Genomic DNA, 15268 nt, shown 5'->3' on the forward strand with positions numbered 1-15268 from the left:
CCTGATGCCACTGGCAGTCAAGGAAGTGGGGGGAAGGATGTAGCGTTACGGCTAGAGCGGTCGACTTCGAAACTGGGGAACCAGGTTCGAGTCTCTGCACCGACGCGCAACATCCTGTGATTCTAGGCAATTCACTTAATCTCCCCGTGCCTAACGAAAATGAATGTGTCCATCTGTAAGGAAACTGGTGCTCATGTAAAGCGCTCTGATACCTGATGTCTTCGGGTCTAGTTCGCGCTGTATAAAACTATTAAAAGGAGAAGCTCTGGCATAGGAAATTTATAGATATTTTTTCGCTCCTGGAACTACAGATAGTGGGGCTAGACCTAGCGGCAGGTAATAAGGAGAAAGAGTGAGTAAGGAGAGAACTTTTGATGTATTATAGTTTAAAAAATGTCTACACTATGCCCAGGATTTGTGGCTGTACGAGGCCAAAATCCACGAAGTGCGTAGGCAATTTCACGGGTGACGCCTGGCTGAAGTACAATAAATGCTTCAGGCTAAAAATGCAGACATATCCAGATGTGACGTGGGACGAGGAGGATGTGGCAGACTCCATAAAATGTTGTTAGCTAGAGAGGCTAAGGGATGGTCGGGCGGAGGGGAGGATTCCTTTCTTCAGTCTGCGTGAAAGGAAAACAAGAGAAAAACAGAAGCCTAGCCAGAACCAGGCCTTACATGAGCTGGAAGGTATCAGGGGACAGTAAAGGAGGCATAGCTATATGTTGGAAATATGAGAGGAACGAACGGAGCTGAGGCCCGGCATGCAAATTCAGGCACTTGTGCGTCAGTTGTGGGGGGGAGGGCACCCAGGGTCAGAGTGCGGGAAAAGAAAGTCCCACTGCAACAGGAAGGAAAAGACCAAGAAGAAGTAGTGTGAGCCTCGGTGGGGGCCTTGGGGGGTTGGAATAAATTTGAGCTAGCATGGTCTCCCATAAATAGACCCACCCTGGGGGAATTGCTCAACACCCACCACAACCGGGAGGACGTTCAGCTACTGATGAAGGGCTTTGAGCAGGGCTTCAGGCTACCTTTCAAGGGTGAGATCAGCACTCGTGTAGTAAAGAATTTTAAAACAGCTAGCGAGAACCCGGCAGTGGTGCGGCAAAACATAGACAAGGAAGTGAAACTGGGTAGTGTTGAAGGTCCCATAAAGTACCCTTTAACTCCTGACCTAGTCTTAGCCCCACTAGGGGTGGTATCCAAGAAGGAGCTGGGTCAATACAGATTAATACACCATCTATCCTTTCCCAAGAATAAGTCAGTGAACGACAGATGGACACAGACCAGTGTGCGATAGGGCATGCAACTATACATGAAGCAATTGAATTAGAAAGAGCCGCAGGCAAGGGGGCACGGATGGCAAAGGCCGACATTGAGTCAGTATTCAGGCTGCTACCAGTGCACCCAGAGAGCTTCTGCTTGCTAGGCTTCCAGTTCGAAGGCAAGGCTTACTTTGAAAAGTCAATGCCCATGGGGTGTTCATTATCCTGCTCCGACTTTGAGCGCTTCAGTACCTTTCTGGAATGGGAGCTACACAGAAAACACCCTAGTGGTGGAAAAGTGCCCTATCTAGACGACTTTCTCTTCGCATGGAGGCCGGGGAGAGGGAGTGCAAAAGCGCTTTGGCTGCATTCACACAGGTGTCCAAAACACATGGAGTGCCGGTAGCAGCAGATGAGACGGTGACCCCCTCCATAAAGCTGGTCCAGAGCTGGACTCTGTCACAGGGACCTCACGGATCCCTGAGGGGAAGATTTGGGCATTCAAAAGAGACGTAGAGGCCTTGATGACAATGACAAAGCAACACTGAGGGAGATTCAAGAGCTGGTAGGGAAGCTCAACTTTGCAGCAAAGATGATACTGGCAGGATGGGTTTTGCCAGGCAGCACACCCACCTTGCCCCTCAGAAAAAAGCATCACAATGTCAGGTATGGAGCAGGTGTGAAGCAAAATCTAGGAATGTGGAATACATTTCTGGAGAAATGTTACAGTACATTGAAATGCTGAGAAGGCTGGGTAGCTGCACACCAGTTGTCGCTTTTCACAGATGCCGCAGGCAGCAAGGGGCTCGGTGCAGTCCTAGATAGGGCATGGAGTGCCAAGAAATGTCCGCAGGAGTGAGCGGACTCAAGAACATAACCTTCCTGGAGCTCTTTCTCGTCGTGGTGGCATTGGGAACTTGGGATGATCAGCTGCGAAAGCAAGAAGATAGCGTTATGGTCAGACAAGAAGGGAGTAGTCCAGGCCATCAACAGCAGAGCAGCCAGGTGAACACAGGTATTGAAACTATTGAGAAATATGGTGAGGCTGCAGCACAGCCTGTAGATCAGGGCAGGGCACTTCCAGTGGATACGCAACTCGCAAGCAGATGGTCTCTCTCGCTTCCAGATGGACAAATTCCGTGCCATAGCCCCAGAGGCAGATGAGTTGATGACCCCTGTGCCCGAGGAGCTGTGGCAGCTGGGCAGCTGTACCTGTACTTCCTGATCAAGCATGCGCTGGCACCAGAATCCGTAAGGAGCTACACTAGATACTCACAAACAGTAAAACAAGTTACAGGGTTGCAGTCGTTCGAGGACAGCAAGCTAGCAAGCCTGGTGGCGGAACACTTGCGAAAATGGGCCTTCGATGCTAAAAAGAAAAAATCTTGGGATGACCAACATTCAAGTCGAGGTAGCATTGTTTCTGGCCACATTTGCGCTGATGCATTTAGGGTAAGCGAGCTAGTGGCTCCTTCTACGGTGAAGGCAGGCGATGCATGATTGAAAGTAGAGGACCTGAGACTAGATGAGAATCAGCTGGCCATACTTCTCAGGAGATCCAAAACTGACCAAGCAGGGAATGGTACATTAGTGCAGCTGGTATGCTTGGTTGATCCGACCTACTGCCCAGTATGCTTAGTGCAAAGTATCTGGCGGTGTGCCTCGCCGCAGGGGGCTCTTTGTTTAAGCATCTGGATGAAAGCTTGCTCAGCAAATTTGTACAACAAGGATGGACACAACCTTTCAGGTGCAGGTCAAGAGTTATTTAGGTCTTACTCTTGGGGAACCATGACCCTGACCCTCTTAAAAAAAAAGAAACCGCTCGCCCTGTTGGGTGGGGAAGCGCCTGGGGACGTGAGTACTACACTCAGCATGGCGCTCGCTCAAGGATCAGCCTAACACCACCCCCGGTCACGGGGGTGGCGGACATATTGGGCCTGCTTTGGGATGCCTTATGGCAGGGCATGACACATAACGGGGGTAAACTGAGCACGGCACTTGCAGCCCATCCTCACCGGACGGCAGGATTTAGAGGAGACACAGTCTAGCGAGTTGAGCCCAAACACAGGATAGGGTTACGCAGGGCTTTAACTGGGCCAGGTCTCACCGGTGCTGAGCACCGGCAGTTTTTGAAGGGGGCCTCGAAATGAGTCTCTATCGGGCTCCGCTTTGTGCCCTGGCACAGGAGGCTTTTTTTTCCCTGGACTGAAGTGACAGCGGGCAAATCGATGTGTGCATGCTCACACTGCTCACTTCTCACTAGTGGAGAAGTTACGGCATGACGTCATGCCAGGTGAGCGTTGCAGGGGAAGGGTAATCCTATAAAGAGTCATTTTCTCTCCGGATTTCCCTTCTCTTTTTGAAACTCGTGAGCAGCAACATTGTCGTGGTGTCACCAGGGCTTTAAGTGGAACCTTTTTCAATATTATATACAAGCCATAGTTGCTGCTTATTTATGTTATGCAACTGACAACCGTTGACAAAGCCAATAGTCCTGCCTTGTTGTAGGTATTGTTGACTTTGTGTGCAGCGCGGGCCTAGCGGTAGCTGCGCGCAATAATGAGACCACACACTCGGAGTCAGGGTCGGTGCGCGAATGCCCGACATGGGCACGCCCCCTTTATTTATAGTCTACGCGTACGCCACCGTCGTGGCGTACGCACGTCACCCGTAACAAGAGCGCTCTAGCGGGAACCGCTAGAGCGCTGACTGCAACATCCCTAGCCAACTTTGGCTAAATAAACCTTGGACCAAAAGTCTCTTTTATCAGTCACTTACTTGACAGGCAAAGTCTTTGAGGCGGCTGTTTGGCGGGGGGTTCTGTCGCAGTTCATACCTGGCTGTCGCTCGGGTGTTGGTGACCCCCGGGTCGTCACGTGCCGCTCCTTCAGCTTCGGAGCTGGGCCCGGCCCGGGCTGCCGTCTCTTCAGGCTGGTCGGGCGGCGGTGACTGCTCTCTCACGGGGCCCCGGACGTCCCCCTCGTCCTCTTCCTCCGATTCTGGCCGGTGTCTTGTGGCTGCGGGAATGCGTTTGAACCACGAGATGTTTCGGGTGGCTGACTCATTCCCCCGGCGAACTGTAACCATTGTCCCTTGGCGTCGTTCTACCGTCCAACTCCCCGGCTCATATCGTGGCTTGAATTTGCTCCCCGGTCGTCGGTCCTTGATGAGGACATTATCTCCCGGCTCGAGGGCGCGCTCCCGACACCCTCTCGCCCGGCTCACCTGCTGGTTTCGGTGCGCTCGTCGTCGTAGCGCGTGCTCCGCATCAAACGGTGGAGGGGCCCATCCTGGGACTGTGGGTAGACCATCCCGGCGGGTCCCCTTCAGCATGAGGGCCCAGGGAGTTTGCTTGGTGGAGCAGTGGGGTGTACTTCGATACTCTCCAAGGAAACGCTGAAGTTCTCGCTCGGGGTCCAGCTGTTCGGCGCTGGCAATGCGGAGGGTTTTGTTCAGTGTCCTCATAAAGCGTTCGACCTCGCCGTTTGCCTGAGGCCACTGTGGGGTAATCCGCCGGTGTCGTATTCCTTGGATGGCAAGGAACTCCTTAAACTCGTGGCCTTGGAACGGCGGCCCGTTGTCACTTTTTAGTTCCGACGGGCGTCCGAACATATGGAATATTTTCTCCAGCGCTGGCCCTACAAATGTGAACGCGGTGGATGGCAGCGCCTCTACCAGTGGATACTTGGAGAAATTGTCCATCACTACCAGCGTGACTCTGCCATCAGGGAGGGTCCCAAAATCAACGCTGATTTTATCCCAGGGATGTCTCCCGGGTTCTTCAGTGGTGATGGGGGCCGGACGTTCTGGTCCACTGGTCATCTGGCACGCTGGACAGCTCTTTACGACATCACCCAGCAGGGCATCCAGCCCTGGGAACCACACCTTCTCTCTCATCCTGGCTTTCATTTTCTCGGTCCCTTGATGCCCATTGTGGGCCAGAAGGGTGGCTTGGCGTCGCAAGGTTGTTGGCACGACAATCCTGACCCCTCGTAGGACTATTCCGTCTCTGGTAATGCTGAGTTCGTTTCGTGCTCTCCAGATCTGCTGCAAATCCGCTCGTTCTTCCGGTGTCCACGTGTTGGCGGACTGTAGGAAATTAGCCCATGATCCTTGCAGGAGGGCTTCCTTGATTCTGGCCATCACGGGGTCTTGTTCCGCCGCTTGCATTATCTCCTGTAGTGTCAGCACTTGTGGGCATGTTAGGGCCGCGATGAAATCGAGGTGCGCTTCGGCGTCATCTGCCTCTGCTGTCCCTTCTGGGATGTGCTCGCGAGGGCCTGGGTGCCTGGACAAGAAATCGGCTGGGTTCTTGGCACCAGGTCGGTACGTTATGTCCAGGTGGTACTGTTGCAGCCCGATGGCCCACCGTTCTATCCGTGGCGGGGGGTGCGGAGCTGTTCCTCTGAACAGGGGTACCAGCGGTTGATGGTCTGTCACGACCGTGAACGGATGTCCACAGACATACAGGTGGAAGTGTCGACAGCCCCATCGTATAGCCAGGGCCTCTCGCTCAATCTGGGAATATCTCCGTTCGGTCGCTGTGAGGGCCTTGCTTGCGTAAGCCAGCGTGGCCCACCGGCCTGGTTCTTGCTCTTGGGTGAGGACTGCACCAAGTCCCACTGGGCTGGCGTCGACTATCAGCTCTGTCTTCTTTTCCGGGTCGAAGTATACCAACGTGGCCTGGTCAAGGAGCGCCGTTTTGACGGACTGGAATGCCAAGTCTTCTTGAGGCCCCCATTGCCATGGGGCGTCTTTTTTCGTGAGCTGTCGGAGCGGCTCTGCAATCGTTGATAGGTTCGGAATGAACCTTCCACAGTATGTGGCCATCCCCAGCCGTCGTTTGTGAATGTGTATCCGAAAAACTCTATCCGCTGCTGAAACAGCTGGCATTTGTCTTTGTGGAGAGTGACTCCGTATTCTCTGAGGCGTGTCAGTGTGGCTCTGACTCGCCGGTAGTGTTCATCTACGGTCGTAGAGTGAATCAGGATATCGTCGCTCACGTTCATGACCCCAGGCAGGCCTTGTAGGATGTCTCTGATAGTGTTCTGGAATATTTCCGCTGCCGAAGATATTCCGAAGTTGAGTAGCCGGTACCGTCTTAGCCCTAGGTGCGTGCTGAAAGTGGTGATGTACCTACTCTCCTTGGCTAGTGTTAACTGGTGATAACCCGCGTTAAGGTCCAGTTTGGAGAACCACCGCGCGCCATTCAGGTCTGCGATGATGTCATCCATGGTGGGCGTGATGTGCCTCTCCCTCTTGATGGCTTTGTTGGGGAGCCTCATGTCGATGCACACCCGGATCTTGCCTGGTTGGCGAGGTTTTTCCGCGATTACCATCGGGGACACCCACGGAGTGGGTCCGGTGACTGTCTCTATGACCCCTTGTTCTTCGAGTTTCCGGAGTTCTTCCTCTACCAGAGGTCGTAGACAGAACGGGATTCGCCTGTGCTTCAGGGCCGTGGGCGTGACAGAGCGGTCGATGTGGAGTTTGACCGGTGGACGTTTGATTTTCCCCAAGCCAGTGAACAGTTCGGGGAACTGATCCAGAAGGTCGGCCGTTTGCGTGTCCTGAACTTTCCGGAGGAACACCAGGAGCCCCAGGTCCTCAGCGGCATGCCCACTCAGGAGGGTGTCTACCTCTTGGTTGATGATGTGCACTTCAATGGTAATCTCCGCATCCTCCGTCCCCACCGGCACTGTCATCTTCCCCAGGAGGGGCAAAGGAACATCGCTGCCGTAGGCATAGATCCGGGCCTTCGAGGTTTTGAGCTCTGGCTTGGGTCGAAGGCGGTTGTACTGCTGCACTCCCATGACGGTGACAGACGCCCCTGTGTCGATCACGGCGTTCACCTTCGATCCAGCGACCATGATGTCGCACCGAGGCTGGGGACGTCTCGTGCTCTTTAGTGCCCTGGTGAACGAGACCACGTATGTCTCTTCGTCGTCATCGGACTCTGAGTCGTCTTCTTGCAGGGCTTGTGCGTGCCGCTGCCCTGTGTCGGTCTTAGAGGAGAGGGACAGGTGGGATAGTTGCCTCACCATGCCTCTTGTAGGCCTCTTCCCTCGAGCATCCTTTCTTGTGGCGCGTTTTCTGCAGACGGAGAAGAGGTTTAGCGTACCACAGTTCGTGCACGTCTTCCCTTTTGCTGGGCAGGTTTTCCCCTGGTGTTCTTCATACCCGCAGTAGTCGCACTGCGTCGGGGTTGACTGTCTGGCTGCTGGCCTGCATTTCTTCTTGTGTGTCCGCACTGCGTCTGCGCGCTCTGTTTTGATGGTCACGCTCGGCCCTGGGCCTCGCGTAAGTGCTTGTTCCATCTCTTCTGCCCGTGCGTCGGAGAGGTCGTGGGAGCGGGCTAGCACTAGGATGTCGGCCATGGGAATGTTCGGTTGGCGGAGGATGAGGGTCCGCAACTTCTTACTGCGGATGCCGTAGATAAGCTGGGCTCTAATTTCCTCCTTTGCGCGGTCGCCGACCAGGTGGGTGTCCACCAGCACCCTCAGCCGTGCATGAAATGCGTCTACCGACTCCCCCTCTTTTTGCTTGGCCTGGCGCATTTTGAACATTTCGAAGTCCGGGTTCGTCTGGGGGTCGAAATGTGTGTTAAGGGCCGTCACGGCTGCATCGTAGTCGTCTGCGCCACCAGTGTTCGGGAGGTGTTTGAACAACAGGTAGACCTCCTCCCCTGCGTAGTGAAGAAGGAGGGAACTCTTCACCGCGCCATCCGTCTCCCGGGAGCCGATAAAATAGTTGTTCAGACGCCCAATCCACGTGTGCCAGCGCGGTGCGGCGGTTGCCGGGTCAGCCGTCTCGCTAAACGGAGGCAGGACACCTGTGGGCGGGTGGAACGGGTGGGCAGGAGGCGGAGCGTTGTCATCTGCCATGGCACTGCAACCGGGGGTTGGCTCCGGGTAGTGGGGAGCCCAGAAGACGGCCTAAGGCAGCACAGCCGGGGCGTCGGGCAGTGGGAGGCACGTGGACTGTGCCAACAGCCAGGGCAGAAACAGGCTCGGTGCAGGGCCAGAGGGCGGGAATCTTCGTCCGCTCATGCGCGTGGTCTGTGGTTGGTGCACACGTGCTCACCTCGCAGGTCAGGCCTGTAGCGTGAAGATCGCCGGAGCAGGACAAGCTCGAGGGCATCAGGTGCGCGATCGCGGGTCTGCCGCGACGCGCTCAGCTGGGGCGCTGTTGAGGGTGTACACGGCGGGTCCGACCGCCTCGTCGCCAATGTTGACTTTGTGTGCAGCGCGGGCCTAGCGGTAGCTGCGCGCAATAATGAGACCACACACTCGGAGTCAGGGTCGGTGCGCGAATGCCCGACATGGGCACGCCCCCTTTATTTATAGTCTACGCGTACGCCACCGTCGTGGCGTACGCACGTCACCCGTAACAAGAGCGCTCTAGCGGGAACCGCTAGAGCGCTGACTGCAACAGGTATGATGTTACTTGTTGAATCATATATCTGGATGCAATGACAGAAACAGCAAAATACAAGTCGTGCGGCACAGATTTTTAGCTTGCGTATTTTTAAGCCACGCCCTTAATTCCATTGGCCACGCCCCCGTTTTTTCATTCGACTTGAAGCACTTTTGGCGATGGCGAGAAACTTCCATCCCCTGAAGTCTGCATGCTTTACTTGCTAGCAAGTGATTTATGACACGTAGATGATGTGTTGGCTGTGTTGACATGGGTTGTTTTATTGCGAAGCAAGTCGGCTCTAAAATCAGTTGGATTGACTCCTGCTGTTTTTATGCAATCAGAAATGTATCGTGCCTTGATTTTGGCCACCTGCGTGGGCTCTAGGCATTTGTTTGGATAAACTGCCGCCTTTACTTCCGGCAGCGGCAAAGTCGTCCGGCGTTTGATTGAACCAGACTGTTCTTGGGAGGGATCGGAGTGCCAGGGTTTCGGTCATTTGTTGAGTCGCCCACCTCCCCTCCCGCACTCCACTGTGCGTCATTTCCTGCTTGCCGAGACTTAGGCAAGGCTTCTGAAAAACGCTTTCTGCAAGACAACTTAGAATGGTCAATTATCCGGTGCTTGTATATTTGGGCGTAATTCTGTGCCTCTCCCCCTATTGACTTGTGGAGACCTAGAAATATGATAACAGGAAGCAGTTAGGGAGGGGGCGTCCGTGCTTCAAACAGGCCTTCGCAAAACCGACTTGACATGCAGAGCTGGGGGGATGTGAGAGGGCGGGAGTGCATGGGAACAAGGCCAAGGAAGTTAGGTCCAGCCTGTGCTGGTGGCATAGCACTGCTCGTGTCGTCATGGAGCCCCCTGGAGTCTCAGCTGCACCACGCCCCCTGAATTGATGGGGGCTGTTGTTCAGCTTATCGAGACCGAGAGGGCTTCTTCAATTGCAGTCTATTTTCTCCTAGCGTACTGATGAATTTGTAACAAAAAAGTGTTCTCGGTGCTTGATAGGAATTAATGCGACTGCAAAGCTCTTGTTGAAGCGTGAAAACAAAAATTACACATTAAGACACTTTGTTGCACTTACTTTCGTGACCTCCGAGATTGGATCTGAATTGCTGAGCAGTCAATGCAATCAGCCGTCTGTTGCTGCCCCCCTGTGGTGAACATACAGCTATACAATATATTTTAGAAGTTAGTTGACAACTGCGTGCTTTTGATTATTTAATGCGGTTGATGGTTCTTGCACATCTAGAAGCCGGGCTGGTGGCTTAACAAATTGCTGCCCCCTGCCAAATGTGATGAAGTTCCTTAAAAACATCATATATCCGGATGGTCTCACATACATAAATAGAACGTGGGCTGAGTAAAGGTGTGTGTGTGTGTGTGTCTGTCTGTCTGTCTGTCTGTCTGTCTTTCTTTCTTTCTTTCTTTCTTTCTTTCTTTCTTTCTTTCTTTCTTTTATGGGTGTCTATTCATGTGTATCTGGACCAGTTTAACATTAACGATCTTGGGGCCCCTGTTGGCAACAACTTTGGATTTTATTGCCCACTTTTTTTTAATTGAAATCCTATATTTTCTAACAGTATTTAATTATATGTTAAAGAGTTGGATGCAAAAATACACAGAAGTGAGCTAGAGAGAATGTTAACTTTGTATGGGGTCCCCGGGCAATTGCCCACTTTGCCGATGCTATTAAAACGTCTTTAGTCCGGATGTCTTCTGTGTACTGTTTTTACGTGTGTGTACACTCACACTTCTCATACTATTGTTTATAGAATTACTCAGGAATGTGATATTAATCATGTAGCGTTTGATTCTGTGAAAAGCAGCTGTCACTTTTTAAACAGGTGCTCTTTTTATGTAGCGCGTACACTCGACCCTAAGGTATTGGAGGTCTTTATCTGAGTACCAGTTACATTACATAAGGTCATATTCATTTAGGCACGGGGGAATTAAAATAGTTTGCCCGAAATCACAGGCTGTTGATCCGACGTCAAGACTCGAACCTGGTTGCCCAGTGCCCAAGGTGGCAACTCTGGCGTGACGCCATGTACTCCCCTTTTTAGGTCTCGCCTGACCCAGCGCATGCGGTGGTCTGGCGAGACTTATTGAGAGGGCTCCAAAAAGTGCTACCAGGCCAGCCTAGAGCTACAGTGCATGTGCGTGGGCGCGCGTGCTGTGCTTTACCGCGATTACTTTCACTTTCGCGGCCGCACGGCCTCTTGGCATAGCCAAAAGGTCTCGCTTTTGGGACCTTCTAAGTAGTTATGCAACTGTTGCATGGCTAAACACTTATAAGGTCCCAAAGGCGAGACCTATTGGCTATGCCAATGCTTGTTGAGACAGTCGCCTTAACTTGGTACCAGGGATTAGCGTGCAGTCTTAATGCTGCATGCAGCCTTTAAGCCAGGAGGTCGACGCATCCAGGCCACCTGGGGTTGTCGAAGAGGAAGGGTATTTTATTTGTTTATTCAGGGCACTGCCACTTCCGCAAAACAAGATAAAGGGAAACAGATTTCAAAATATAATTAACTGATGAACTGTGGGGTTACAAGGGAATGGCGAAGCGTGGTGTTAAGCAAACATTGCTAACGCTCCGCTATTCTGAAAACACAGGAATACGTCATATTCCCAAGAATGCGGCACACCCCTGCGTTTCCCCTAACACTCGTGCTAAATCTAGCTACCTAGCGGCAACGCAGCACCCTTGCACCATAGTGCAAAGGTGTCCCTTTCTGCACATAAACAATCCAGCATTTCACGCTAAGTGTAGCGTGCAAAGGGGCCTTATTTACAAGGCGGCATTAAGTGGCTTAACGCCACCTTGTAAATAAAGCAAAGGGATTATCGTCATGAAATAAGACGTTCGTGTGGCGATAGGGGGCTTGTAAATTTGCCCCTGTGTCTCCTGTCAGAGAGCAAATAGGACTTAGTAGGAAGGAAGAGAGGGGACAAAATGGAGGGGGTGGGGATGATAGAAGGGAATTGTGGGGGGGGGGATAAGTGAGATGCGGAACAGAGAGCCTAAGTGCTAATGGAAGGCACAGGTGAAAGGCTGACTGGGGCAGGGAAAATGATGGAAAAGACAAAGGGGAGGAAGGTAATGCTTCAGGGAAGAAAAAGGAGGGAGAAACTCAGAGTGGCAGCCACGATGCAAGGATGATTTAGCAAAAGGATGGAGAAGAGTAAAAGGACAGGTTAACCTGATGGGAGGAAATGGAGAGAGAAGGAATGACAGGAAGAAAATACAGGAGTGAATGAATGAATACACATTTATATAGCGCATGGCTACCCAGGGGCATCCCAGCGTTTAATGTGGCACCTAATAAACTAAAAGCAGATCATTGAAAGAGAAAATCTGTTTTCTTAAATTAAGATGATTAGATTCCAGACGTATATGGTCGGGGAGCCGGTTCCAAAGCTTGGCTGCATTGTATGCAAACCGCCGACCTCCGGTTCGTGATCGCTTGATCAAGGGAACTGCGAGTAGACGTTTATTCTCGGATCTCAAAGTCCTATTGGGGCGGGGGAGTTGCACCATAGAGTGAATTAAAGGAGAGCCTTTCCCCTAAATAATTTTGTGGGCAATGCACATTGCCATGAAACTGATTCTTTCCTGAATGGGAAGCCAGTGCAGAGTAGTAAGGACTGGTTTGGCTGAACTACGCTTAGGAATGTTCATTAATAGGCGGGCTGCACAGTTCTTGACAATTTGCAGTATCTTCGTGGTGCCTTGTGGCGCTCCCAAATAGACTGCATTCGCATAATCCAGCCGAGAGAAAATCAGTGCCTGAACTAATAATAGTCTGGCAGCAAAAGGAAGAAGAGGAAGAATCTTCCTTATCATCCTAAGGAGTCCATACCAATTGGCTGCAACTTTGCGCGCTTGTTCTTTAAAGTCCAAATTGCAGTCAAGCCAGACTCCCAGACTCTTAATCTGTTTTTTTGGAGCAGGTGGGGAGCCTAGGCAACTGGGCCAGAGGGGCAGAATGACCAAGGAGCATGAGTTCTGTCTTTGCTCCATTCAGTTTTAAAAACGACTTGTCCATCCATTCAGAGATCTTCCCAAGACATGAGGTTAGACCAGAGTCCGATTTGTCCTGCTGGCTGAGAGATACCACCAATTGGGTGTCGTCAGCGTAAGTGACGATCTGTATCCCCCATGGGCGCACCAATTCTGCCAGAGAACTCATGTAGATGTTAAACATGGTAGGACTTATGGAAGATCCCTGGAGAACTCCACACATCAAAGGAATCGGTTTTGAAGCAGCATCATCTTCATAGACTGTAAAAAGTCTATTTTCAAGAAAAGACTGAAGCCATTTCAGGGCAATTCCAGCCACACCCACCTCCCTGAGTCTTTGGATCATTAGTTGGTGATTAACAGTGTCGAAGGCTGCGCTAAGATCTAACAAGAGCAGCGCAGCCTCCACCATCCATTCCTAGACTCCTCTATCACGGCAATGAGGGCAGTCTCCATGCCCTTTTGGCATCTAAAGCCGGTCTGCGTGGAGTGAAGGCAATTGTTATTTTCCAAAAATGCTGATAGTACGAAGTTAACATGTTTCTCAGCTAATTTGCGGATGCCTGGCAGCAGGGAGATGGGCCGATAATTGGCCCAGTCCTCGGGGTCAATATTTGTCTTTTTCAAAAGTGCTTTGACCCTTGCCTGTTTCCAAAGATGAGGCACCATTCCTCTTAAGAGAGAAGTGTTTATCACATCCCGAATAACTGGTGATACTACTTCAGTGACCTGATTTAAAATAGCGGGGGGGGGCGGGGTCTGCGGGGTAACCCGATTTTAATTGCCTCAGTAGTTCATGCAGGGAGGGTAAAGTCAGAGGAGGAAACTCTTCCAGCAAAGCTTGCTGTTTAGAAGTAACAAGATCAAAAATGAAGTTAGTTTGTAGAAAACTCCTATAGATGTTTATGACTTTGGCAGAAAATAATTCCGCTATTTCATCACACCGGAGAAGGGATGATGAATCGAACATAAGCGAATGGCGAGGGATGCAGGCTAGGGGACAAACCGTGGGAAGATAAAGAGGCATGTTACTTGGGGGAGGTGGAAGAGTGGGCCAGGTAAGAAGAGTGGTGGGCAGAGGAGCTCCTGAGGTGAATGGGAACAAGGCCTGAGAGGTGGAAGAGATTGGCAACATGAATATAAATGCCATCACTGTTTTAACATTTAGCGCTCTGTAAGTGGCAGGTGATACTACTACAAAATGTGAGAGTACTGAATTCATCAACATTTGAAGGATGAGGGACCGAGACTGCCATGTTAGGATGTTCACGGATGAGCTTCAGGCAACAGACAGGTGTCCAAACTGAGAGCTGAGCTAAGGAGAGAGAAGATTAGCAGAGTGTACTAAAGGATATTCAGGAATCCCAATTGTTTTTCACGGTTTAAGGCCTTATTCCTGGCTCAGTTTAGCTAAAACCTCATCTAATCATTTTGCTGTCACAGTGAGGAGCTGCGTCCTGTCCTGGAGGCATTAGTAGTAGCTGCTAAATACACACAGCCCAGGTTTCCAGCAGCAAGCTTGGACACAGGTGGAACTGGGAGAACAGAGGAGGGACTCCTTTAATTGTAAGATAACATGTCATGGTACAAATATATTTAAAGCCTACTTGTATGGTTCCAAAGTGTTTTTTTTATTCTGCTGCGTCCACCTGCACATTTGTGTTTACTGAATGTATGGACTTTCCATACAGTGCGAAGGTGCTGCTGGCCTGATTCTCTCTCCTTGACCTGAGCCTTATAAACCTGACGTTCGACACTAACTAAATAGTCCTGCTTCACTCTTCATCAGATAATGTAACTGCATTTTCGTTAGAGCTGTATAATACCACATGTCAGCAGCCATCAAGCTCTAGGAGGAAGGAGAGCAGCGAAGGCCACCTAGGACTAATGACGTTCCTGGAGGCAGGAATCTAGATGGGTCTGTTAGGCCTCACATGACCTTGAATATCTCTTACTATGCACTATATATGATGTAAGCATGCTACAAAGTAAAGGCACACGCGATCTATATGCATACGCGTGCTCACATTCTTCACAATGGGCTATTATAGATGGCCCCACTCGTTTTTATCAGTGGACCTGCGTGAGAGCTGTAGAGACACCACTGATCTTTACCCCTAAGGATACGAGAGGCAAACTTGTGTAGGTGATATTCCAGCTCCTGATGAGCGATATATTAAGGGTCCACTAATTATCTCTTTGATGTCCCTAGGAAAAATGGCGCAAACTCACAGCGGCCGGCCCCGTCTCTCTGGACATGTTTGAACACATCAGCCTGATGACCCTGGACAGCCTCCTCAAGTGCACCTTCAGCCACAACAGCAACTGCCAAGAGTGAGTGAGGGTCTTTGGGGGGAGTCGCTTCTAGTGTAAGTGTGGGTCTGGGGAACCCAAACCCAAGAGTAAGTGTGGGCCTGGGGAGAGGGAAAATATAAGAACTGTGCACCACGAGTGAGTACAGGCCTGAAGCACTACTGTCTCAAGAGGGAAGACAGGAGTATTTTGCACTGATCCACAGGAGAGGATAAAGGCCTTGAAGCCCCACCTCAAGGGGGAAGTA

The 15268-nt window shown here is 51.3% G+C and overlaps 1 protein-coding gene across 13 annotated transcripts in view; it reads left to right on the top strand.

Annotated features, from left to right (window-relative positions):
• Positions 1-15268, top strand: part of LOC146856305 (ultra-long-chain fatty acid omega-hydroxylase-like) — a 200101-nt gene that overhangs the window by 148689 nt on the left and 36144 nt on the right. For all 13 annotated transcript variants that reach the window (XM_085654407.1, XM_085654411.1, XM_085654404.1 and 10 more), the window contains exon 6: positions 14921-15042. In XM_085654407.1, the coding sequence (XP_085510533.1) occupies positions 14921-15042 (122 nt within the window). The remainder of the gene's footprint in view (positions 1-14920; positions 15043-15268) is intronic.

Source organism: Triturus cristatus, chromosome 4_1, assembly GCF_964204655.1.
Source record: "Triturus cristatus chromosome 4_1, aTriCri1.1, whole genome shotgun sequence".
NCBI lineage: Eukaryota > Metazoa > Chordata > Amphibia > Caudata > Salamandridae > Triturus > Triturus cristatus.